Source organism: Chiroxiphia lanceolata, chromosome 5 (assembly GCF_009829145.1).
Source record: "Chiroxiphia lanceolata isolate bChiLan1 chromosome 5, bChiLan1.pri, whole genome shotgun sequence".
Classification (NCBI taxonomy): domain Eukaryota; kingdom Metazoa; phylum Chordata; class Aves; order Passeriformes; family Pipridae; genus Chiroxiphia; species Chiroxiphia lanceolata.
In genome coordinates, this window is record NC_045641.1 from 55,716,177 (window position 1) to 55,740,212 (window position 24,036).

At 38.4% G+C, this 24,036-nt stretch overlaps 1 protein-coding gene across 3 annotated transcripts in view; it reads right to left on the bottom strand.

Annotated features, from left to right (window-relative positions):
• Positions 1-218: 218 nt before the first annotated feature.
• Positions 219-24,036, bottom strand: part of TXNRD1 (thioredoxin reductase 1) — a 47,706-nt gene continuing 23,888 nt past the window's right edge. For all 3 annotated transcript variants that reach the window (XM_032688144.1, XM_032688145.1, XM_032688143.1), the window contains 12 exons: positions 21,864-21,936; positions 21,630-21,749; positions 20,722-20,864; positions 20,478-20,593; positions 18,586-18,811; positions 15,810-15,902; positions 14,015-14,091; positions 12,282-12,438; positions 9,252-9,359; positions 7,333-7,428; positions 5,089-5,223; positions 219-1,916 (listed from right to left, as the gene is read on the bottom strand). In XM_032688144.1, coding sequence (XP_032544035.1) covers positions 1,854-1,916; positions 5,089-5,223; positions 7,333-7,428; positions 9,252-9,359; positions 12,282-12,438; positions 14,015-14,091; positions 15,810-15,902; positions 18,586-18,811; positions 20,478-20,593; positions 20,722-20,864; positions 21,630-21,749; positions 21,864-21,936 — 1,407 coding nt within the window. In that variant the 3' untranslated portion in view covers positions 219-1,853. The remainder of the gene's footprint in view (positions 1,917-5,088; positions 5,224-7,332; positions 7,429-9,251; positions 9,360-12,281; positions 12,439-14,014; positions 14,092-15,809; positions 15,903-18,585; positions 18,812-20,477; positions 20,594-20,721; positions 20,865-21,629; positions 21,750-21,863; positions 21,937-24,036) is intronic.

The window sequence follows — 24,036 nt, forward strand, 5'->3', positions numbered from 1 at the left end:
TAATTTCTTGTTTTTAATTATGTCCTTCTCAAGTGTTTAACATGCAAAAAAAATTTCACATGGAACAGCCTCAAACCCTGTTTTTCAGAGAAGTATCTACCTTCAAAATTCAAGAGATTGTTGGGTTTATCATGGTGCCCTCTTCTGGCCTTTGAAAAAACAGTCGGCTTGCTGTCATCTGGTGTCTGCTTAGAAGAGCCATCAAAATGAGCATCTGCTTGTGCAAATATTCAATTTATTTAATAAACTGGCCAGAAAAATACCATCACAGACCATCTAGATGCCATACAAAACATGTTTAAAAATCCTTCACTTATGTATGAGTTTATAAAAATAACTTACAACACTATTTTAGAAATCTCAGTAGAAATACATGAATTTGTTACCAGGTAGGAATTTAGGCATAAGGCATTATGCCCAGAGTGCTGGGGAATTCATCCCCTATTCACACCACAGTACTAAACTCCCAAGAACCATTTAATAAAAGTAATCCGAACCTTGCTGCTAAAAAGAGAGGGAAATGGAAAACCAGATCACAAAGCACATTAATTTCCATTTAAAAGAGGCATTTTTGTAATTTCTTGACAAATGTGTAGGTAGATTATCCAATACAGGAGGGATATGCAAGAATATGATATTTTCCACGGAAATCTCTGTTTTAAAAGTATTGTTTTCTTAATTAAATATAAAACAAAGTGTACATGGAACCAAATACAACTTTTAGGCCCTACCTACATAACAGACTTTTCATTATTGGTTTTTGGAGGTTGAGTGGGGGGTTTCTTTAGTTGGTTGTTTTAGGGGATGTTTGGTTGGGTTGGTTTTGTTTTTTTTTTTTTATTTTACAGGCCCACTGATCTCAGGGAAAGTCTCAATACTGTTGTGTTCGAAGAGGCCAATTTAGACCTGAAACAGGGCAGCTTACAACAGCTCACCTGCAGAGGAAGGAATTTACTCAAATTTAATACAGTTGCACAGAGTTCCTGGAAGCATAATTCATTCAACACGGGCATTCTGTCAGTTCCAAATTGGATTAATTATAATCCCATAAGCTTCAAGAAAAGCTAAGATCATCACATCTGTGTTATACACATGACTGTTACTCTCAGGGAAAAAAACCCAACAACTTCCTGTATAAAAAGGCCTTAATAAAAAGTATGTTCCTTTCTCTCTAAGAAGAATGTTTTCATATACAAGGTTCTCTAAATAAAAAGTCACAACAGAGTCAATTTGGAAGGCCAGAAATATGCTATTTTAGATGGTGCTAAATTTTTTTCCGCTATCTTTTTCGTCATGACCAAACAAGTAGATACACCTTCTCCTCCATAAGCATATGAGCTGGTAAAATGCATGCTCATGAGGAGACCTTGCAGTTGCTGTGTCATAACACAGCACACAGGAGCACTACACAGTTATCTGAAACTGTGAGAATTTTTCTGAGTTGGGAAGTTCTTTGTTCCCGAAAGAACTAGAAAGGAATGTTCAGGAAAGAAACTAGAGAGGAATAAAACCAAAGTAAAACAGTTGTTGTCCAGCTGTGTTAGCAGTTCTTCCATCACTGCCCACCAGACAATGCAGGTTTCAGGCTATGACTTCATGAAAGCATTCATTAAATGCCCTGCTAATCGCCAGCTCGACAGTCAATATTCCCATTGCGTTGTTCATTGCCAGCCAATCACCACAAGTGACCAACTTCCACAGTGCTCTTCTCCTTAGGACCATGGAATGTCCAGGTTAAGCTCTACACATTTCTGCAGGATGACTTCTCCCCAGATCTTTTTTCTGATTGGCACAAGTCAGACACTGTGGTGAAAGCCAGTCTCTGGCAATAACAGGAATGGGGCTCTTTAACCTCAGCATCCACTCACGAGGGTGTCTTCACCAGAACGCTTAGTCACGGACAGGGTGGTGAATACCTGAAGAGAGAGAAAAAGAAAAACTCTTAGTATGGCTAAAATGAATCTTTTTTTTTTTAATCTAAAAGATTAACTTGGGCATGATGCTCAAAACTGCAGCCATTTCTTCAAGTAATAAAATAATAATGAAAATCGTGCATTTAAAATCCTTGGCACCAGAAAGCACACACACACACAAATAACCTTTGTTCTCTTCATTCACCTTATGGTCTTCCTTTTACAGTGGAAAAGAATGTATTAAGGAAGTCACATGGCTTTATACCACCTCATGTCTTAATGCCCTAAGTTTTTACTGTGGGAAAGAGCTCAGCAATAACAAACGCTGGTCTGTGCACTGAATGAATAAGTGTCTTTATGGCTCAAAGATAACTTCTTTGTTTGGGAAAGTGAAGTTAACCCAAGGCCATAGCATTTGGAGAGAACATAAATTTTGCTTTTGTGCCTTTCTAGACATTATAAAAATGTGGAACTGATAGCTGATATAAGTATTACGTCTGGGATCTGTATTGTATCTTGACAATAGCTATGAAACACTCAGTAAAATCAGTTTGAAAAATTCCAATCTTTACTGCTCTCAGGTCACTTTAAACAAAACAACATATTCAAAACTGTTAATTATTGTAAAATTAACAGATATCAAAATTCAGGAAGAAAAATTCTACAAAAACTTATTTAACATTATAACTTCACTATGCAAATAATTGCATAGTTTTGCATAGTTATAATATAGAAAGGAAAAAAGGAAATCAAAACCACTGCTATCTAAATGCTTCAAAGTTGCAATAATTAGTTATCATCAAAGCCATCTCTCAGGAAGAATAAACTTAGCACAGAATAAAGTACATACACATTTCAGTTATGCAAATAACATTGGAGTATCTAAAGATAATGGGGATCAGAAAGCCCTATATTTCTCTAAGTAGAAGCTTTGCTGCATTAAGGCTGCTAGCAGCTCTTCAGAGAACAACATCAATAAATGATAAACCTCTTCCATTTTCTATAAGCACATAAAGCATTACGCACAAATCAGGAAGACAAATGCAAGCCTAATGTATATGGCAGAAGAACACTGATATATTTAAACTATAGTGCATTGCTTGAGGCAGGGTTTTGAACTCTTTATTTCTGATCCACAGGCTGAAAACTTATGGGAATCTTCATTTATCGTTATTTCACTTTGAAAGACCAAGATTAAAATGTGCAAAATTTATCTGCTTTCTTCCTGGCCTGACTACAAGCTCCAGGTGTGCTAGGGGACCACACAGCTCCCCAAGGCTAGTAAGCCAACGGGGAATCATTTGATAATTACTGGAAACACGAGTTTTTTGACAGAATTTGTTCATTATTTTAGTGAAGACAAAATCTTAGATCCAATGGCTAGAAAGCCATTGTTAGCTAGCTGAGCGAATCATGTCAGCAGATGCTTGATTATACCTGCCTGTATTTCAAGCAGCACAGTACAATCAAGGCTGAGATGTAATTCTCTGTAAGGCTGAGGTCCTAACAACTCTGTGCTCGCAATTATTTGGACTTTGCCTGGGAAGAAGTTCCATTCTGAGCTCACGTTTTCTGCAGAATAAAACACTGTTCAAATAAGAGAAGTGAAATCTGGCTCTAATTTGAAAGCAGTGAGAATGGGACCCTCAGTCTTAAGGTCTTCTTCAAGTGGAATAATACCACGTTTCACAGAAGACTCAGCAGTAAATTAGTACTAGTGTCAGTGAAGGTGTCAGCATTTAACCCCATAAAACTGCCCCATCCTGCTCAAATCAGACTTCATTTTCCTTAGCTTTTACATGGATGTAAGCTAAAAATAACACCGTTATTATCCATAATTCTATTCATCCAAATATGCTCATGCCTCACAAATTGCAAACAATTTTAAAGCATTTTTTTAATCAAAGACTGCTATCGTGCACTTTGATTTTTGTTTACTGCTCAAGAGATTAAATTAAGTAAAAGCATAAAAAAGTCTTTCGAAGACTGCCACTAGAAATGATCGCTGTTCCCTGGAGCTTTTAGAGAGCGTATTTCTCCTGAGCCAATTTCTTCCTCCCCCACTCAAACAAATATGATTATCTGAAACTACCTCCCCTGAATTATGTCTAATCATCATTCTATTCAGTTTCAATTTTAGCAGCTCAGATGTCCAGAATAAATTATGACTATCATCCTCTCTTCACACTGCATATGCTAATATCCCACTTGAGTTCACAGGTTTGAATGCCTCCTTCAGAGATCCCCCTCCACAGGGCCCCTGGTAAGATAAGGACACGCTACCCCTCTCCAAGGGCTTTCAAGAACACTATCAAATGATACTACAAAGAAGAACAGAATCTATATTGTGGATGCTTTGAGGATGATTCAGATTGCTAGCAGTCCATTCCATTAATGGAGTTCATATTACATTGCTTACACTGTAGCACCTTGGAAACATAAAACAAGAGAGGTGGACGTCACTTCTGCAGAGCAGCATCCTGGTGCACCCTTGCAACACTCTGTAGCTCACACAAGCAGGTGCAAACAGAGATTCTGTACAGAGACTTGGGTCATGAACATGCTTTCAGGGATCCTCAGTTAATATAAACTCATCCTAATGCTACTAAAGTCAATGGAGCATCTCTGATTTACATCTGGGAGGAGCTGTCCCACACCTGCTACAGAAAATTGAGCTCCTCATTAAAGAGGAACAGCAAGACAAACACAAGAAGAAATGTTTGTGTGGCCTCATGAAGTGAAGGTCTACAGAATAAAGGAAAAATCTTTAAAAGGGCAGAACCAAATAGAAAAATTGTCACATAACCGGTCCCCTTCCACAGCACCAGTTTATAAGCCTATTTTGAGTACCCCAATTTAGCTTTACCACCACTCTAGCAGAAATAGTATCATAACCCTTCATAATCTTGAGTGGGAGGAAAATTCTATACTTCCCAGTAGAGAGAGCACTGGATTAAGCGAGGCTATAAACTTTTCACAAATGAATACACTCGAAAAAAAATTAAATATCCCAGATTAAACCTAAACGTTAGAATTCTAAATATTAAACCCAGGTAATTTCCTGTCCTTTCCTCCAAATTCGGACCTCTTTAACAGAGCTCTGTTATTCGGAATTCCAACACCCTATCCCAGAATGCTATGAAAACTGGGCTATGAGGTGACTTCAAATACAAACCTCGGCACAGACAGGATGAATTCCGATGGTGTTGTCCAGCTGTTCTTTTGTTATCCCACATTTAATGGTGGCTGCAAACCCTTGGGTGACTTCTCCAGCATTTGGACCAAGGACATGGAAACCAATGACTCTCTCCTAAATGCCAAAGGTAATCAAATGCAAGCACAATCATGCTTCAGTTCAGTTCAGTTCTCTTTAGACAACATGTAGTGTTTTCTTACTCAGAGTACATAACTTAACCAGCTCACAAAATATATCACAAATTAATGTAACCACTAAAATGTGAACTATCATTAGCACCAACAGATGGGAGATGGTATAATTTTGTTCTCTCTCTGCAAAGATTCAACTAGGAGCTCAGGAGTCAGCTTCCTTGTAAAGTTTTGTACAAGAGTCCTGCACTTACATGAGCAGCATACAAATTTAATACACCCCATGCTCTATGCTCGATTATGTGTGTCCAAATTGCAAACATGAATTTCAATTTTATTCAGGCAAGTTATTCTAACAGAATGCTTGCCTAAGTAAAGATGAGCACCCTGGTTTTCAACAGCAGGGCCACCCAGTGGTGGGTGGCTACATGGTCTGTGTCTTTGGAAGAATTTTCAATTCGATAGTTGCTTACAGCAAAGGGCCACAAGCTGAAGCTGTGGCTAACCAGACACAACTGGTGGCAAGAAGTGTATTATAACTAAACTGATGACTACTCTGGTTGCAGTGTTTGCTTTCATTGGGAGACAATATACCTAGAGACTGGCAAAACAAACATCCAGTTAGAAGGAAGACACTATTCACACTTCTCATATCTACATTACTGTTCAGTCGCAAAATACGTCAAACTGCACATGCATCCTCAGAAAACACTCAACAGAACAAGCTGTACTGACTTGACCTGCTTTTCTTAAAGAAAAGTAAGTCTCCTTTAGCACATGCCAACTGCTGTGGGCTTTAGTGGCCTTCAGGGAATTAATCAGATTTTGCTGAGCATAGATGTAGCCCAGTTGGGTATCAAAAGTTGTCTGTTCTTTCCACTAAATATCACATATATTGGATGTAGTGGATACTCAGTACACTGAAAAGTTATTATTCTTTCAGTCTGAGGACTGAGATTTACCACAGGGTTTATTTAAATAAGAAAAGCTATAATTGGGTAATAACTAAAATGGAATTATCCTTATTTTCCTTTAAAATAGAGACATATGTAAGAATAAAACCATAGTAATGCAACCAAGGTAATGAGAGTTTTAAATAGTTACTGAATTATTTTTCATCCAGGGTAACTTTCAACTCTACCTCTAGATATCTAAACGTTTCAAATTTTCAGGACAAGAAATGAAAACAAAGTAATGAAACACTTTAAATCACCATTAAGCCTTTTCATTTTCTTAAGTAACTTTGAATTAGAACATAACTGTGGGTTCTAAGATACCTTCCACACTAGTGCTAACTCCTCCAGATAGAGGATATGGTCAAAATCTCACAGGTTTGCAAATTTTACAAAATTAAGGACAGATAGATATGCCACTATCTTAGCAGCAATACATTTTAACAGTATATTAGTCTTCATAATAATTCATATTATTAAAATCATCAATTAAACACATGGTGATCATTCAGAGATGGACACACCAATTCTTTTAACTAGTTAGTAATTTTGCTTTTACTTCAGCAGTTGCTGTACATTTCCACTGCCAGGAAATTTTATCCTAGTCCATGGATAATCCTGGCATTATCACCCTAAATGAGATTTGTGCAGGCAAAATACATTATCCTGTTAGAACAAGCTCAAGAGTTTTATAAGCACGTGTGGGTTTGCAGAGGTTACAAGTTGTGATGGTTTCTGAGATGCCTCCATTTCAGAGAGAAGAATCTCCCAGAAAAGAATGTCCAAGCTTGGGGAGGAGAGAATAAACCAATAAAAATTCTAACCATTTCTACATGCATTGATTTGCTCACTTTTCAAAGTTAATGAACAGTCTTAGAGATATCTACTTCTCATTTTACATGTATGAAAGAAGTACCATATACAAATAGCAATGGCAGAATTTTCTTTCTTACTAAGGGTTGATTTTGTATAAACAGGAGTATTGTATCACTATAAATATTTACTACATTTCAAGAGGTAGACAAATTTAAATCAATTTTAATTTGTTAAAAATAACCTATTTATAGACGTTGTATCATCAATGGTCCCTGTGATGAACATAAAGATACTGTTTTCCCTGGAAAGAAAGATGCACTTACGTTATCTTGAATATTGCAAATTATCTTTGCATAGCATTTGTTGTTGTCTCTGGATGGCACAGTCCACTCCAGAGGCCAGAAATGACTATGGTACACCTGGAAGTACAACACAGGTTAGAAAAGAGTTATGTAATTTCCAAGTAGAGAGTATGATCTTTCAAAAACTGCCAGATTATCTTAAATAATGAGCTATGTACATAGCATTCAGAATATCTGAAATCAGGGTGATGCTCTTTCCCCTTGATGAATGCCAGAGAAGGAAGTCTTTGCAAAACAAGTGCTGGTGTCATCCAGTAATTAAAAAAGGAGAAGCCATAAGTATATTAAAGTTCCAGGAAGCAGTTCACCATGCTCTCATTAAACTACAAAATCACAACCTTCCCTCAGAGAAGACTGTACTGTCTCTGGGTCTACTTGAAATGAAGGCAAAAATGTTCCTCTGAGCAGAAAAAGGGAAGAAATAGCCTCAGAGCCTGGTTTTAGGAGAAATGAGAATATCACTGCAAAAGGGAAAGTACTTAAAGAAACATATTTTCCTGCCTGCCCCAACTGGACAAATCCCAAATTGCAGGTAAGGCTTTTCACCCACCTGTACAGCACATACATCAGAAAATGACGGGGCGTTTTTAGGCACAGTTCTACCGAGAACTCCTGGCAGCTCCCATTATAAACTAATCTCAAATCGATTGCTGGTTGAAATAAAATTTGAATTGATCACAGCTCCAGTAAAAATATATTCCTTCACAAACTAGGAGAGGCAGCTTGACATTTTGCCACATTAATGGGGTTACAAAGCATTTATAAACATCGCTATCAAACTGAAATTTAACAGGTCTGAATGACAGATGCGCTCAATAATCTTACTGAGGCTTGCAAAAAAAAGCCAAGAAAGTGACATGATAAAGAGGTCAGAATTCACTAAATGAGGACTTAGGCAGAACACAAATGCTTCTAGATGCACATTTTAAAAAACAGCTTTGAAAATCAAAAACGCATTTTTCGCAACAAAGCGTCCAGTGTTTCACATATAACAGCAAGAATTTCACTCAATAACAAAAATTTAACTGGGTATATGCAAACTTTGTGGGCAGAAAAGAATGTAAGCCTTTGCCCTGTGGTCAGGTTAACATTACTTTACACACCGACATTTTGAGTCATATTTACTTCTTTTTCTCCACATCCATTTCAGAAAATGTCAGCTAAGAGGGACATAAGTTCTCAACTTCATGAACTGCCACTTATCTGCTTATTCCTCCAAATAATGCTCCTCAGGTGACATTTGCAGGACACAAAAGTTTGTTTTATTGTGAGATTTCCTCTCCTTATGCTTTCTGTAATGTGGTCAGTACAGTATTTTGTAAGAACAGCCTCAGGCACTAAGTGCTCATATATGTCTAATTTCACTCTGGACCAGCAATCCCAGTGAATGAAAAGGGATTACTCATGTGAGTAAAATTAAGCACATACCTCTTCACAAAGTCAAAGTAAACAGGAAAAATGAGCATAACATTTGGCTTTATAAAGTAAAAATCTCCATGGCAAGGAATTTGCCACCACTGTAGTTACAAAAAGCTCCACTTTGACACTAAAACCAGTATATTGCATCCAGCCCATACCCAGTTTTAATTTATCCCGAAGTATTTGCAGGCACAAAGAAACCCTTTTTCTTTTTTTTTTTAAACCAAATATTCCACCTTCAAGTCCCTGTTTGCCAAAAATAGAACATATCTGCAATTAGAACTATTGGAATTGAGGATTATTTTTATAACATGTCCGGGAACAGCCAAGGAAGACAAAAAATGTACCCAGTCAGCTCCTGCCCTTACATCAGAGCACAGAATGCTGTGTTAATTGACTCTTAACATTATTTTAAATCACAAATTGGAAACCTAAAGCCCAGATGAAATTAAGGCATTTACCTCAATGTTTTCCTCCCCAAATTTCTCCACTGCGGTCTCTTCAGAGTACCCACAGGCTCCATACTCCAAAGGAGTAAATACAGTAGTTGGAACATTCACATAGTCACACTGTGTGGCATTCAAAACAAAACAAAAAAACATACAACATCAGTAATAAAATCAGCACTCAGCAGTCTGAAACACAGGAAGAAAAGCTGGATTATTCACAATTCTGAAAGCTCTTCTGTTTTTTTAAAATTGTTTTAAATTAAGGTACAGTTTTGGCTTTGTCCATTCCAGAGGTGTTAACTAGAGCAAGAACAAAAAGACAGTTTAAGGCCACACTAACATTAGTGTGCACAGATTAAATGGAAAAGGAAATTCAGTGCCCTATTTTAAAAACATACCAGATACAGGTCAAAATGGAGATAAAAACAGTAGAACAGTAGACTGTTCAACCATTTCTATAAAGCATCCTACTTTTAGTTGGAGATGCTGCAAAAGCACCACCACCATTCAAAAATCATAATTTTTTTTTTATCAGTTGTGGCCTAGGCAACATCAAAGAACCAAAGACATGGAGTACAGCCCTTCTGGGGGACAGCTAGAACAAGAGCTGATACCAGGTGCCCAGTCACATATCATAAGAGGTAAACACCGATTCTTGACTTCACTGCAGCTTTAGAGTGTTGCAGAGGCTTCCTCTCTGGGCAGCTTCTGGGCCTGACCACCCTCACTGTAAAGCAGTTTTTTCTTATGCTCAAATGGAATTTTCCTGTGTTTCAGTTTGAATCCATTGCTTCTTGCCCTTGCACTTTATATCACTGAAAAGAGTCTGGCTCTATCTTTTTTACTCCCTACCCTCAGGCATAAATACACATTGATGTAAGGGCCCCTCAAACCACCTCTTCTGTAGGGTATTTAAATTACCAGCTGTCTCAGCCTCTCCTCATGTGTCAGATGCTCCAGTATTTTAATCATAGTCATGGCCCTTTGCTGGACTTGCCTTGTCCTTCTTGTACTGGTGATCCCAAAACTGGACACAACTCTGTCTCACCAGAGTCAACTGGAATGGAAAAGGTCACTTCCCTCCACCTCATGGCAACGCTCTGCCAGGATGCAGCCCAGGATATCCCTGGCCTTCTTTGCAATGAGGGTACGTTGCTGGCTCACAGTCAACTTGTCCTCCAGACCTACTGAAGCTTTGTCCTTTGTCTGCTCAGCTGCTTTCCAGTTGGTGAGTTCCCAGCCTATGCTGGCACATGGGATTATTCCTCCTCAGGTGCAGGACATTTCACTTTTTGCTGAATGCTGTGAGATTCCCATCAGTCCATTTATCCAGTCTGACCCACTTCTCCACTCTGAGTGACAGCACAAACACCAGTTGCACCAGTCATTTCTTCCAGTTTTGTATCACCTGCAAACTTGCTGAGGGTGCATTTTGTCTCATCATCCAGATTCATTAATTCAGATGTTAAACAGTACTGGAGCGAGTATGTAACCCTGTGGCACACCACCAGTGACTGGCCTGCAGCTGGTCTTTGTAATGCTGGTCACAGCCCTTTAAACCTGGCTGTTCAGCCAGTTTTCAATCCACCTCACTGCCCACTTACCCAGTCTGTAATTTAGCCATTTGTCTATGACAATGTTATGCGAGACAGTGTCAAAAGCCTTTACTAGAGTCAAAGTAAACAAACATCCCCTGCTCTTCCCATATCCACCAAATCAGTCATTCTGCCAAAACAGACTAGCAGGTTGGTTAGCTCTATTTAATTTCTAGTAATTTGATTTTCTATAGACTTCAACTTTAATTAATTTCCTTTGTGACTGGGGATCAACTAAGATGCTGATTACTGTCCTTTCCCTACCTATCCATATCCTACCTCATTATGTTTCATACAATCACCTTTTCCAGATTTGTTACAACATAAAGTAAGCCAGGTTCCCATTTAAGTAGTTACTCATTTTTAGGATTCATTGAATGAGATAATGCTTCCTTTGGCAGCATAAGGATTTTTGTACCTTGAGAGACTGTTATCTGGCATAAAATGTAAATTAAGACATATCCATAGTATTGCAGTATGAAAAAAACCTGGCTTCTGCTACGGTTCCTTAAACTTTGCCTGGCTAATGCAATGACATTCCGCACACTGATTCAGAATTCTGCTACCACAATACCTGCCAACGTAAAACAAACAACTCAATCAAGCTCTAAATCTGGCCAACAGTTGAACCTGATACGAATTCAGCAGGGTCTAAAAGAGAAGAAACCCTTACGCTCATGCCCTGTGGTTATGAAGCTGAGACAAGCACCCACACCAGTGGTGCCTGGATAACAGTTCTTTAAAGGCACTCTTCTTTCCTCCTGGTTTAAACATAAGGTGTAGATGAGCACCCATACTGCTCCCATTTAAGAAAGCATAACCTGGCTGAAACCCACAACTGCACTAATATGAACCATAAACACCGAATCGATTATTTCAACTACTCAGGCATAAATATGTGCTGAGTTATCAGTACCTCTGACCTTCCTTTGCATCCATATTCAATTACAACTCAGATCGTGTATTACATTGAAAACACATGGATGAGAGGTGAAAAAAATTAGTGGAAATAATACTGGAAATTAAGAGCACCACAAACTCCTATTGTACTCTATTTAGGGATCATAGGTAGGTTTAGTAAACTGCCTATGAATTGGAGTTAAAGCATTTAATAGGATGGGGAAGATTGCTACTTTTAGGGAAGGTGGTAGAATTAAAAACAAGCTAAATGATCTCAGTTAATTTTATTATCATTATACTCAGAGAGAAGAATAAACCCACTTAAAAGGAAAAAAAAAAAGAGACTACTGTTTAATCCATAAAGTATTAATTTCATCCCACACAATTAGCAGAACACATCTGCAGAAATATCTTTGCCAGGGGAAAACTAAAATGATCATCAAAGCTAATCCTTTAAATTCTTCTGGGTTTTCCATAAACAAGCAGGCTTGTACTCTGCACTTAGAAGTAGAGCAGTGACAGTGTTTTGTGGCAACTGTTTCCTTACCTTAGTGGTTGCTCCAGCATAAAGCCTCCGAACTAACAATCTTCCTGCCTGGATTGCCACTGGTGTGAGTTCCAGCTTGTCCTGCAGTATATCTCCAACAGCATAGATGTACGGCACATTTGTTTGCTCCTCATCACTGACAGGAATTTTTCCTGTTCTGCAATTGGAATTAAATGAGAAAAAAAGATCTAAATGGGCTGCTCTGAAGACTGGAGGTGTAAATAACCTTGCAGGAGTTAGGCCCTTTAGCTTTAAGAAAAAGACACATATGTGAAGTATGAGGGAAAGAAGTGATATTCACAATCTTATAGTCTTAGGCAAGAATGCAAAGTAGTGCAAATTTGACCAAAACTACAGGAATTCACACACTGTCACCTGAATCATTGGTGAGGCATAAATCTTTTCCTCAAACACTCTCTAGCACCAGGTGAGCTGTGTACAGGCAACTTTCAGGAATTAAAGGAAGAGACATTCTCCCACTCCACTTGTAGGACAAAAGAATTTTTCCACTGCTGAAATTCCAGTCCAGTGACTGAAGCAGTTTATAGAAACTTATCCTTCAGGGTACTACACAGAGATAGGTCAAACTGTTAGACACCCTACCTAAGGGACAGCCAGCAAGCTTTTTAGCTGTAAGTGTACTGAGCTAATGGAAGGCTTTAATTATTAATATTTCCTACTTCATCAATAAATGAGATAGCGTAGTAATCACCACAGGAAACACATGTAACAGGGAAACCAGACAGGCACAGAAACAGTCAGTCACTTGCGAGACCAGTGGAATTCCCATATTAAAAATCCAACTTCCTCAATTTTGCTCATTAACAATAATACAGTTTATGCTAGTAACTTTTTAGTTCATTGTATTAAGCTAGTAATAGGTGTCCTGACATCAGAAAGATGTGCCCTGTTCTGCAAGACAACATAGGTCTGTCAATTTTGAGTGGACCAAAAGTTCCACTTATTTGGAATATCACAACAGTTCCCTTTGGCAACATCAGTCACTGTGTTCATATATAAAAACCCTGCAGTGGTCAAGTTCACGGTCCTGTGTCTTTTCTTCAAAGGGAAGACCTTCGAGGCCTCACATCTCTGGAAGATGTTTTAGTTACTGATATTGAAAATGTTACTGATAGCTCCACTCCCTGGTGCAACGACCTCACTACATTAAACATTAAATACTCCTCTACAAGAGACAGATTGTTCCCAAGAGTTGCTCCAAGGCAAGAAATAAACTCCTCCAAAACCTAAAACACATCAAGAACTCCACCTGTGAGTTTAAGGAATGCTACTTGGACCTTATCTTTCAAAATAACATATTAAAATATAAACAGAACTCACTGCACTAAAAGCCTGTATGAATACACAGATCTCTGCCCCAAGGGGTGAGAGAGACAAAAATGAGGAGATGAGAATAAAGGAGTACAAGGAACAACTGGGAGAGTCTAGAAAACCCTGTAACTGGAAGAAGCTGAGACTTACCTGTGAACCTAGACAGAATGGAACAGACACTTTTGAGTCCCAGCAATTAGGACTTGACTGTTCATTATCAAATAAGCAAATGTGGCAGCACTGTGGGAGAAAATGCAGCTTTCTGCAACAGTCTTCCATTCAAGTGTATACAAACGAGACAAATTTGTCCTCCAACCTTTTGAATTTCTATGCACCATTACCATTGCAACAGCACATGACACAAGCTTAGCAGTGAGTAGAATAGAGACATCTGTCCTTACTTTTCATTGATATTCACTCCAACTTTGTCCAACCCAATTTTTCTTGTGCATGGATCTCTTCCAATTGCTAACAACACCTGCAAAATAGCAATGCATGTTACTGATTTTTTAAAACCTCAAAAGTGCATTTTCCTTTGGCTATTATTTTCATTATATACTGAAGATTAGTATCTAAGGCTTGGTCACAGTAAGGTGAATACGTTTGTTACCCATTGTACATCCACAGAGTTCAAGATGAGCCACACCACCACCACCACGACACAAAAATACCAAGTTTTAATGCTAAGATTAAAAACAGCCAAATAACTTTCCCTAGAAAAGTACCCCAAAAGTATTCTAAACAAATCAGTTAGGGACAGATACTCTATTTCCTTGCAGTTTTATACCAAAGTACACCGTATCCCAACCAGAGCAGGTTACCTCAAAATGTTCCCTAAGGAAAGGGCTCTTTAGGAAAACAACTCAGATACTTACACAAATCAAATAAAAATATCATAAAATAATATTTGTTTTGATCAGAAAATATTATTTACTTATATAGGCTCTCAGCCAAGTCACTGTGAAAGGATATTATTTGTTGAATATTATTTGTTAAAACATTTGTTCAGAATGATGGACAGACCAGGCCAAATTCTTACCCACCCTATCAACTCTGCTACCTTAACAAGCAAATCAAGTTCCAGCTTATGCTATCATGAAGAAAATTGCTATATGCTTTGCAGTCTGGGACAACTGCCCAGCTAACTACATAATGCTTCCCATATAACAGCTAAGAACTGTGCTGAAGAAATCAGTGATCTGCCTCAAGTCTTACAGATGACCAAGCTATGCCAGATCTTCAGAGCTGAAGGTCTTAAAATGCATCACACACAGCTCACAGCTTTTATGAGGGGTGACAGCACTTCAGTGAAAGATGTAGCAGTAAGAAATCAGAAGTTTCCTTAATGAAGGGATGGTATTGATTGGCTTGCTAAAAAGCTTTTACTAGAAAAAAACCCGAGTATTACAACACTGTGCAACAGCACTGCTGTTATTGTTAAACCTTTTCATAATACTGGCTCTCAGAGGCACTGAGGCATGTCCTTGTTACAGGATGACTGATGCACTATACAGGTACATCAGGTCACTGGTACACAGCATTTGCAGTCTAAAGTCCCAGGTTGGCAAGTGCCTGTCTTTTTGCATCCTATGTAGTTCCAACTACTCTATTCCCAACTTTTTTTTTCAGCATCAAGGCCTATGAAAATTACTGGAGTGAGCTGTGATGGAAACAGTCAATCAAACATACAATGGCATACCTGCACACTGCAATTTTACTGTTTTAAGTGGGTAATGAAGCTTCCTGACTGACTTGCCACAAGTTGGCATTAGTTGCTTTTATGAAGATGCGTCAACAACAGGTCTTGAAATTATGTTTGTTTAACTCTTGCACAGATCATTGTTTTGTGCTAACTACAAAACATGCTTTAGTTACTATGAAAGCTGTTATAAATCATTACTTATCATTTACTACAAATATCCCGCCAGGGAAAAATCCTGCAACTGATTCCACGTGACCAAGCTCATTTACATCTCTAAGCTAAGAAACAGGTTTGAAAAGCATGCAAGTGATTTGGCAATGATCATGGATTTTGAGACTTTTTTCACATTGATTACCTGTTGATTGTGTGCAATTAGTATATTATAATGATTAAAATAATTTAAAAAAATCTAACGTGGATAAAAACACCCCACAAAATCCCAACATTAAATGGAAGGTTATTTCACATTCTTCACGTATATAGACAGGACTCACAGTATTGTATTCCCCTTCAATTATCTCGTCCCCCGTTGTGGACTTGGCTGTAACTTTCAATCTTCCAGGAGTTCCTTCCTCAAGTTGCTCAACCTACAACATTTTGAGGATTGAGTGGGGGAGGGGATAAAAGAAAAAAGTGTCATTTCAAATAAAAATATACAAAAGCATATTTTTCCCCAACACATATCACTGGGAGTGTTTTAACCATAATCTAAAATTAAGCATTTATTCTGAAGATTCTTTACATTTCTGCTTAAACATTTTGTTCCATGTCTATGCATTTATTCTTATGACCAACTCAACAAAACCTCATTTCTGTTTATAAAAGTTGACTGCTAGCTAAGTTTTTGTCCAAGCCCACCCTGTGAGCTGCTGGTGTCCACTGGGGACAGAGGAGGTGAGGAGGAAGGAAACTCTTCCAAGGCCTGGAAACACCATCAGACATTTTCTCCAACTGCTTCTGGAGGACCATTGTCCCTTTCACCCATGAGAAGCCACTGTCACAGCTCAGATCTCAGCACTACAGGCCTTTGCCCTGTTTCAATTACATTAGCCCAGCATACAAAGGTGCCATGGCCTTGCAGGAGAGGGCAGCAACTGGCTCTAAATGGCTGAAAAAACACCATCAGATTAAGAAAAAAGCCTCATCAGTTTCCCAGAGTCAGCTGAAATAAATATTCCTAGTTTTAGCTGCAGATCCAGATGCACACTCTCTCTCAAGTAAAGCGGCAGCTCACTATCTATTCTAGTGAAGCAAGAAAAAAAGCTTTTCACAACTGTGCTCTTTGCTCATACTAATAAAAAATGACCATTTATGTAGAACAAAACAAAAACCCAAAATACACTCCCCTCTTCCACCCTCCACCCCCCAAATATATCAGAAAACAATACAGCAGAAAGAGCAATACCACTGATTCTTTTCCAAATACCTTTTCCTCTCAACTAAATAAGTGAATGGAATTTGAAGCTATATTGGTGGGTTATTCTTTATTTCCATTAATATTAATATATGGACTGTGAGGAAAGGACTGGATATCCTGAGCCACAGTCCTTACAGTCCTTCCCTTGCCCTCCCAACAAAGGGCATGGTACCTGCCTGCTTCCAATGTCTGGTTGTACATACAAGAGACATGTAAGTGTGTGACACTTAACATAATTCTGGGACATTTTAGTGTTCATCCTACAGATGAAAAAGTACTTTTCAACACCTGCCCTAGTTTCTACATCATGTTCAGTATTTAGAGAGAGAAAAAGTAAAGTTTCTGACAAAGTTTTTACCTCTGTCTTTTATTTTCCTAATTTTAAAAAGACTACTGCTCCATCCTACCAACTTTAAAGAATCACTGTGAGAAGTTGCTCCTGTTCAAAGGCAGCATTATTTGTAATAATTCATTGTCTGCCTTCAAACGTCCCAATGAAAGGTTTTAATAAGCACAAAATGAATAACTTCAAAAACAATGTTTGAAAGAGATCAGAAAACCTGCTAAAAACATACCCAGCAATTTAAGCTGAGGGTATTCTCAACCAGAAACAGGGACAAATATTTTATTCCCATTGAAATCAAAGACATGTACTAAGTGACAGGGTAAAATAGACAAAAGTGCATTTTGTGACTAGGGTGATGGACTGCTCTTCCCAGGGTGCACCTGGTGCTTCCTTCTGTCTCATCCCACATCTGATCTTACAAAAATATATGTCTGAAACAAAAGCTAGATCATCAGCCCTGCTTTTTATACAGCATAGGATTTATGCAACTGTGTAAAAACTAAGTTCCTTGAAACATCCGTTTTGACTTCTCACAGTAACTCTCTTTCTGTGAGAGTCAGACCCACAGTGTGATAACTGGCAAGGGCATTTTTAAAGCTACTCCTGATACTGCTAAAGGTGAAAATGAACAGTCTTCACTGAATTTAATGCTTTAATCCCCAAAGTCTTAAACTCGATAACATGCTGGTTTAACACCAAATTGAAAATTGCTTAATACCTGATTTCCTGTTTCAGAATAACTAGGCACTAACTATTGTGGAAAAAAACCCAGAAACATAAAGCAAATACTGTTAGTACCCTTTGAAGTCTTTGATAAAGCAATTAGAAAAGCTTCAGAACTTATCTAATCTGATTCAAATTCAACCTGAATTTGCCTGTACATGTGCCTATACATGTACATAACTAATTGCAGGAGTACTCTTATTGAATTTAACAAAAATGGACCAAAAATTTAAGGACTCTGCTAAATAAACAATATAGGTGGATACTTCTAAAGCCAATTTACTTTTCTGGATAGTCCACTAGTCCCGGGCATATAAACAGTATTTGCCGGCTGAGAATTTGAGAACTGGCAATGAAAAATATGACTATTTGTGATGCACTGGAGCCTGATCTTATAGGAAATTATATATCTGCTTAATTATGAGCCTGCAAGAAGTTTCACGGATTTGAGGACAACAGCTGAATTTAAGTATATTCAACATTTGCAAGACCAGGATGTGCAGGTGTAACATTTTCAATGCAACATACACCAACCCATCTAATTCTGATAAAAACAATGAATACTGGAATCTCACAAAATTTTAATGCTAAGATTAAATTGTACCTTTCAATTAATTAGGGTTTGTGGATTTACTCAGTTTGAAACAAAAATTAACCCATTTTACATCATAGGAGATCCTGTATTGCAAGTTCAACTTTTGTATTCGTTAAAATAATTTACATCTTAAAACATTAGGATGGGTATATCCCAATCAATTGTAGTCATATACCACTTTGAGCCTACCTTGGTTGGTACAAACTCCCTAATAAAGTTGACTCCATGTTCTTTCATATATTCACCAATTTTGTTTGCCATATCCTGGTCAAATCCTCTTAAGAGGATGGATCTCACCATTACAGTGACATCTAATCCAAGGCCTGCAAGAAATCCTGCACATTCCAAGGCAACATAGGAAGCTCCAACAACCAGGGTTTTCCCTGGACAGTAAGGCAGAGAGAAAAGATCATCACTAGGAGAAAAAAAAAAAGAAGGAAAAAAGAAAATACAGTTAAAGGCAGCCCGAAGAATGTATCACGTTTAATATTTATCTAATTTATTTTGTAACAATAGGACTTTATTCCTCTTCCTGCTCACTAAAAAAACCCAACTTAATTTTATGGACATTCATCTGGCATACAAGATCAGTACACGACAGATTAAAAAGTTATAATTAGGAGTACACACACAAAAAAAATGAAAATTCTGAATTATCACAAAAATGTTGAGTGTTTTAACAGAAATTTAGGACAAATTGTTAAAAAGGTAAGTTGTTGGGTCTTTTTCACCTCTAAATCTTGCTTTAAATATTTTGCTATAAATTTTAGCTCCTCAGAACTAAAAGAGGAAGGAGTTCAGCTTCAGGATAAAAATACCATCTTCACTTCTTTGAAGACTTATCCTTTTGCTAAAGCATTATATGCAGTGTCAAATACACACACACAAAAACCCACATTAATGCAAACCACAGTAAAAAAGCAGAGACAGAAGTATGAAATTAAGGAAAACATGTTTCTTTACTAGCTTTCCATTTCTTTCAACTGCTTCATCAAGCTACATCAGTTCTACCACGCTTTGGACCCAGATTATAAAATCAGGGCTTCTCAAGGAAGCCAGGACTCATGGAGGCACCACACTTGCTCAACAGAGACTTAGAATTTGGAAACACAATTCTCCAAAGATTTAAATCTAAAATAAGTGTCTCTTCATCAGAGTGGTGGAATAAAATGTTATTGTGTAATTAAAGGCTGTTCCTATCCCCCAGGGAACTCGGTGAAGATTATACGGAATTACAGTCTCAATCTGATAGTCTTTAACTCTGGAATTCCTGACTCTTCCACCTTAATGTTACTTTAAAGCACCACTTTACAGGCTATATTATCTGTTATCTTTAATTTCATTACTACTTATTAGAAGGGAAACATACCACATGGTGTTTTGGTAACACAGGGATTATGCCAGTTATTTATTTCATTGCCATAGGTTTGCCAGCCTGTAATTCAAACCTCTGTTTCTACACTAGATAACTTCACAGTTACTCTGATATGAAAACACATTTCATCTGCACATCACATGTTTTTGGTCAAAATGATGCTAGAATTGCTTGGCCTTATCAATTAACGAGCCATTTGAAACCAGTTTTCCCAAAATTTGAATTAACTTCACTGAGTAGCTGGAAAAAAAATGAATGAAGACCAATACATTTCTAAGAACTTCATAATATCAGCTGCTATGCCACTCCTGCTTTCTTGGTAGCTGAGCATGGAGGTTTCTTCCAAGCAGACTGTGCTCTTCAGTTTCAGAACTGAAAGACCATGAGGAGCAGAGGGGAAGTGAGTGCACTGGTGACTGGGGTAGAGACAACAAATTCATTTTATGACTAACACGCACATGTGTTAGTCATTCTTGGTTACTGCTGTTACTAGTCAGGAACAGAACCATCCTAGCCAGCCACTCACAGTCCCCTGGTGTCTACTAGACACTGATGTTTTCGGCACCTTAAAATTTGTCTATAGATATTCTCCTACCCCTACTTTCCCCTAAAAAAAATTTACATAGGGAAGAAATCCAGCAACCAAGCAGCCCTGTTCATGCTTCTTACACACAAGGAATGACCTCATATTCCTCCCTGTTTTTACCTGCTAATGCAGTATTCCTTGTCTCCAGGTATACCCAGGTAGCGTGGTCGTTCACCAGTGGCAATGAGAAATCTCTCAGCCGTGTACAGCTTCTCAACTCCTCTTTTGTTTGTTGCCTACAGACAAAGTATTAGTCCAAAGTGAGTGTTTCACACTCCTGCCGTGGGAAAAATTAGTCCGTTTGAAAAGCATCTCTATTCAGAACGTACTGTAGGAAGACACAGCAAACAAGGCTAGGGAGTACCTTAATTGTGTGTGGCCCGACAAATTCTCCATATGCATTCTCATATGTGACTTTCTTGTCTCTCAGCGCAACCCGATAGCCCCAGTTCAGTGAACCAATGTAATTCTGAACAGATTCTGTCATAGTCATCCAGTTGTGTTTGACTATCAGAAACAAAAGAGGAAAGTTCATCTTTCAGTTTGAGATTTTCTTTTTCCATAGTGAAACTTGTATTCTCAGTCAGATTTCTTTTATGAACCAGTCACCTTTAATTTACTCCTTTTTTATTCCAGGGTAACTCTACTGAAATCCAAATAATTACATCAGCATAGACAACATGAGAGGTCACAGTGGAACTGATATGACTTAAAACATAGAAAATTCAGACTTACTGCATTATGGAGAGTATCATATTGGCAGACACTTTGAGAAGGTGACAAATGAGGACTTTGCATCTCTGAGAGATGTTCCCCACTACAGCATTATATCCTAAATAAATCACAGTCCTATAACCATGCACATTGAAGCTAATATAAAGCAAAATTCATCTTCTTACATAGTACTGACAGAGACTTAAGGAAATCTTTGCTTGCAACTATATGAAGTTTCTAACAAGGATATTCTGGGGTATTCCCTTAGACTTTGTGGTACTTTCAGAAATGAAGCAGAACCTTACTGCTTTTATTCACACAACAATCTTATCAATTACTAACATGATCAGAAGCTATTAATAAAGAGATGAGAAACTGGAAGACAAAAAGCTCCATGGCTTTAGACTTGAAAAGCACTGAAGTTTATGTGTAATGTCTCTGAAGTTGCTCCACATTGTTAAAAGCAGACATGCTTTAGTGCAACAAGCACTTGATTGTGAGAACAACCTCAGGATTTTTGGTGCAAACGACAAAAATTAATAAAGTGTCCCTCTTTACCTTCTTCTGTAAACTGCCATCCAAATTTGCGTGAATCTTGCAAGGCTTGTCCAAGTAAAGCAGCCTGGTGCATCAATTTTTTAGGTATACACCCCACATTTACACATGTTCCCCCAAGACCTAAGAGAAAGGAACAGAATATGGTTTTCACATCAGTGTGGCAGATCTGAAAGATGAGAGTCGGAGTCTGAATAAAGCTCCTTTATAACAGGTTTGCAATGAAAGGAAATTTACCCCATGAGTTTCCCTGAGGTGTGGGCTTGACAAAGTCCAGTACCATCACTTTCTTTTCATATTTGGCAGCCTCCTGCAAAACAAATTAAATAAGACCCATATCTAAATATTAGAGGTTAAATTTGGAGTATATGATAACGTCATGCATTGCCGAAAAGCTTTGTGACTTTTAATTAAGTTACAACGAATGATTTGCAAGGGAACAGACAGACAGTCATTAACCTTCTGAATTCATCTGTGCATTCAGCAGGAAAAAGAGGATGAAAGGGGAAAAAAGGAAAAGCATTCATCCTGCTACACTACAGCATGGTACCAGCTGATACACAGAAGATTCTGGGAGTCCACCCTCCTCTTCTCTTCTCCATCCTGTCAGTTTGTTCAGACTATTTCCCAACATGCCCATTTACTTTTAACATACTTAATGAATTCCTAATTAATCCAGTTTTCCCTTCAAAGATGGTTTCTCCAACATTTGTTTGAAACCACATCACACAATGACATAAGCAGTTACACGGCCAAGCATGAAAACTGTGCTTAATTCAAATTCTTTTCTTGTAGGAGAAGGGAACACTAGATTTTGAGCACAATCTGTAGTTGGCAGGCTCAGCTCCTGTCCTTTTGGGTGATGTGACCTGCAGCAAGCTGACTTCACTGTCAGGATGAACAAAGATAAGCCCAATGAGGAATGACTGAGGAGCTAGAGCTGTTTAGTCTGTAAAAAAGGAGGCTCAGGGGGAACCTTATTGCTCCCTACAACTACCTCAAAGGAGGTTGTGGTGAGGTGGGGATCAGCCTCTTCTTCCAGGTAACTACTGACAGGACAAGGGGAAACGACCTCAAGTTGCAGTAAGGGAGGTTCAGGTTGGATATTAGGAAACATTTCTTCACTGAAAGAGTGGTTAAGCATTCAACAGGCTGCCCAGGGAAGTGCTGGAGTCATGATCCCTGGAAGTGTTCAAAAAATGAGCAGACATGGTGCTTGGTGATTTGGTTTGTGGGTATGGTGGTACTCAGACAAAGGCTGGAATTGATGATCTTGGAGGTCTTCCCCAATCTTAATGTTTCTACAATTCTATATTTCCCCTGAGAGGTTTCATTAGCAAATCTATAATCAGTGCCTGTAAATGACACTGAGAACTGAAATTTCTATACTGATTCCATTGCTCCCTTCATGCTTTCCTTTTTTTCTTAAAAAGGTAAAAATCCACAGCAAAAAGTGCTACCACGGAGAAACACATAAGTAAGCCCCATGTAGCTGAGAAATAACAATGACAGATTCCCCCCATGAGATGTAGCAACATAACTTTGCTACTTGGAGTAACCACAACTGTGCAGCATCACATGATGAGTTCTTAGACATGTAAGCAATAACAACTACAGGCACAGGGTATTACTCAAAGGCCTTGGGTTTTATTTGGGAGGAGCTGGACAGTCTTCAGCCTTATGTTACCAGTAATACTTGTTAAACCAAATAGCTGACAATAAGAATTTCAATTTTAAATGTATCTTACTTCATGCAAAATGCAAATCATAATTCAAACAAGGCAGTCTGTAGACACCTTTGGAAAATACTGAGGTAATGGATTTCCACTTCCAATAAAGATCTAGGTTGGCCAAGAAGCTAATTTCTACCCATTAGCAGCACCTCTGAGAAGGTTCCTCAGGAAGGTGCTTAGGGACTGAGATGTGTCATTAAAGCTTCTCTACAATGACAACTCCTAAACACCACTCAAAACAGCTTTACTAGTGTTAACTAAGTAGAATGCATGGATTTCCAAGCTCACACTCACCTGTATACTCGTGTAATACAGCAGAGCATTCCACTGCTACCTCAGCAGAGATCACAAACAGATATAACCACTTCTGCAGAGTGATGTGCACAGCCAAAAAACCTACCCTGCAGGCTTTCAAACCCTGCTGGGCTCAGTGCAGTGCCCCCCAAACACAGCAAGGCTGCTTATGGCTGGAGCTGTTCTGTGTGAACTGACAGTAGGGGCCTGGCACCTTGGTCTGAACCTGCGGTTGGGTTGCACCAAGTCAACTTGGCAGCGTTTGCACTCAGTGTGGAGATGTGCCTCCAAATTAACAAGCTCTGAGCACAACATGGAGAGGAAGATGTGCACACAAAACTGCATGTGTCATAGTGAAAGGCACACATTTAGTCAATCTAGTT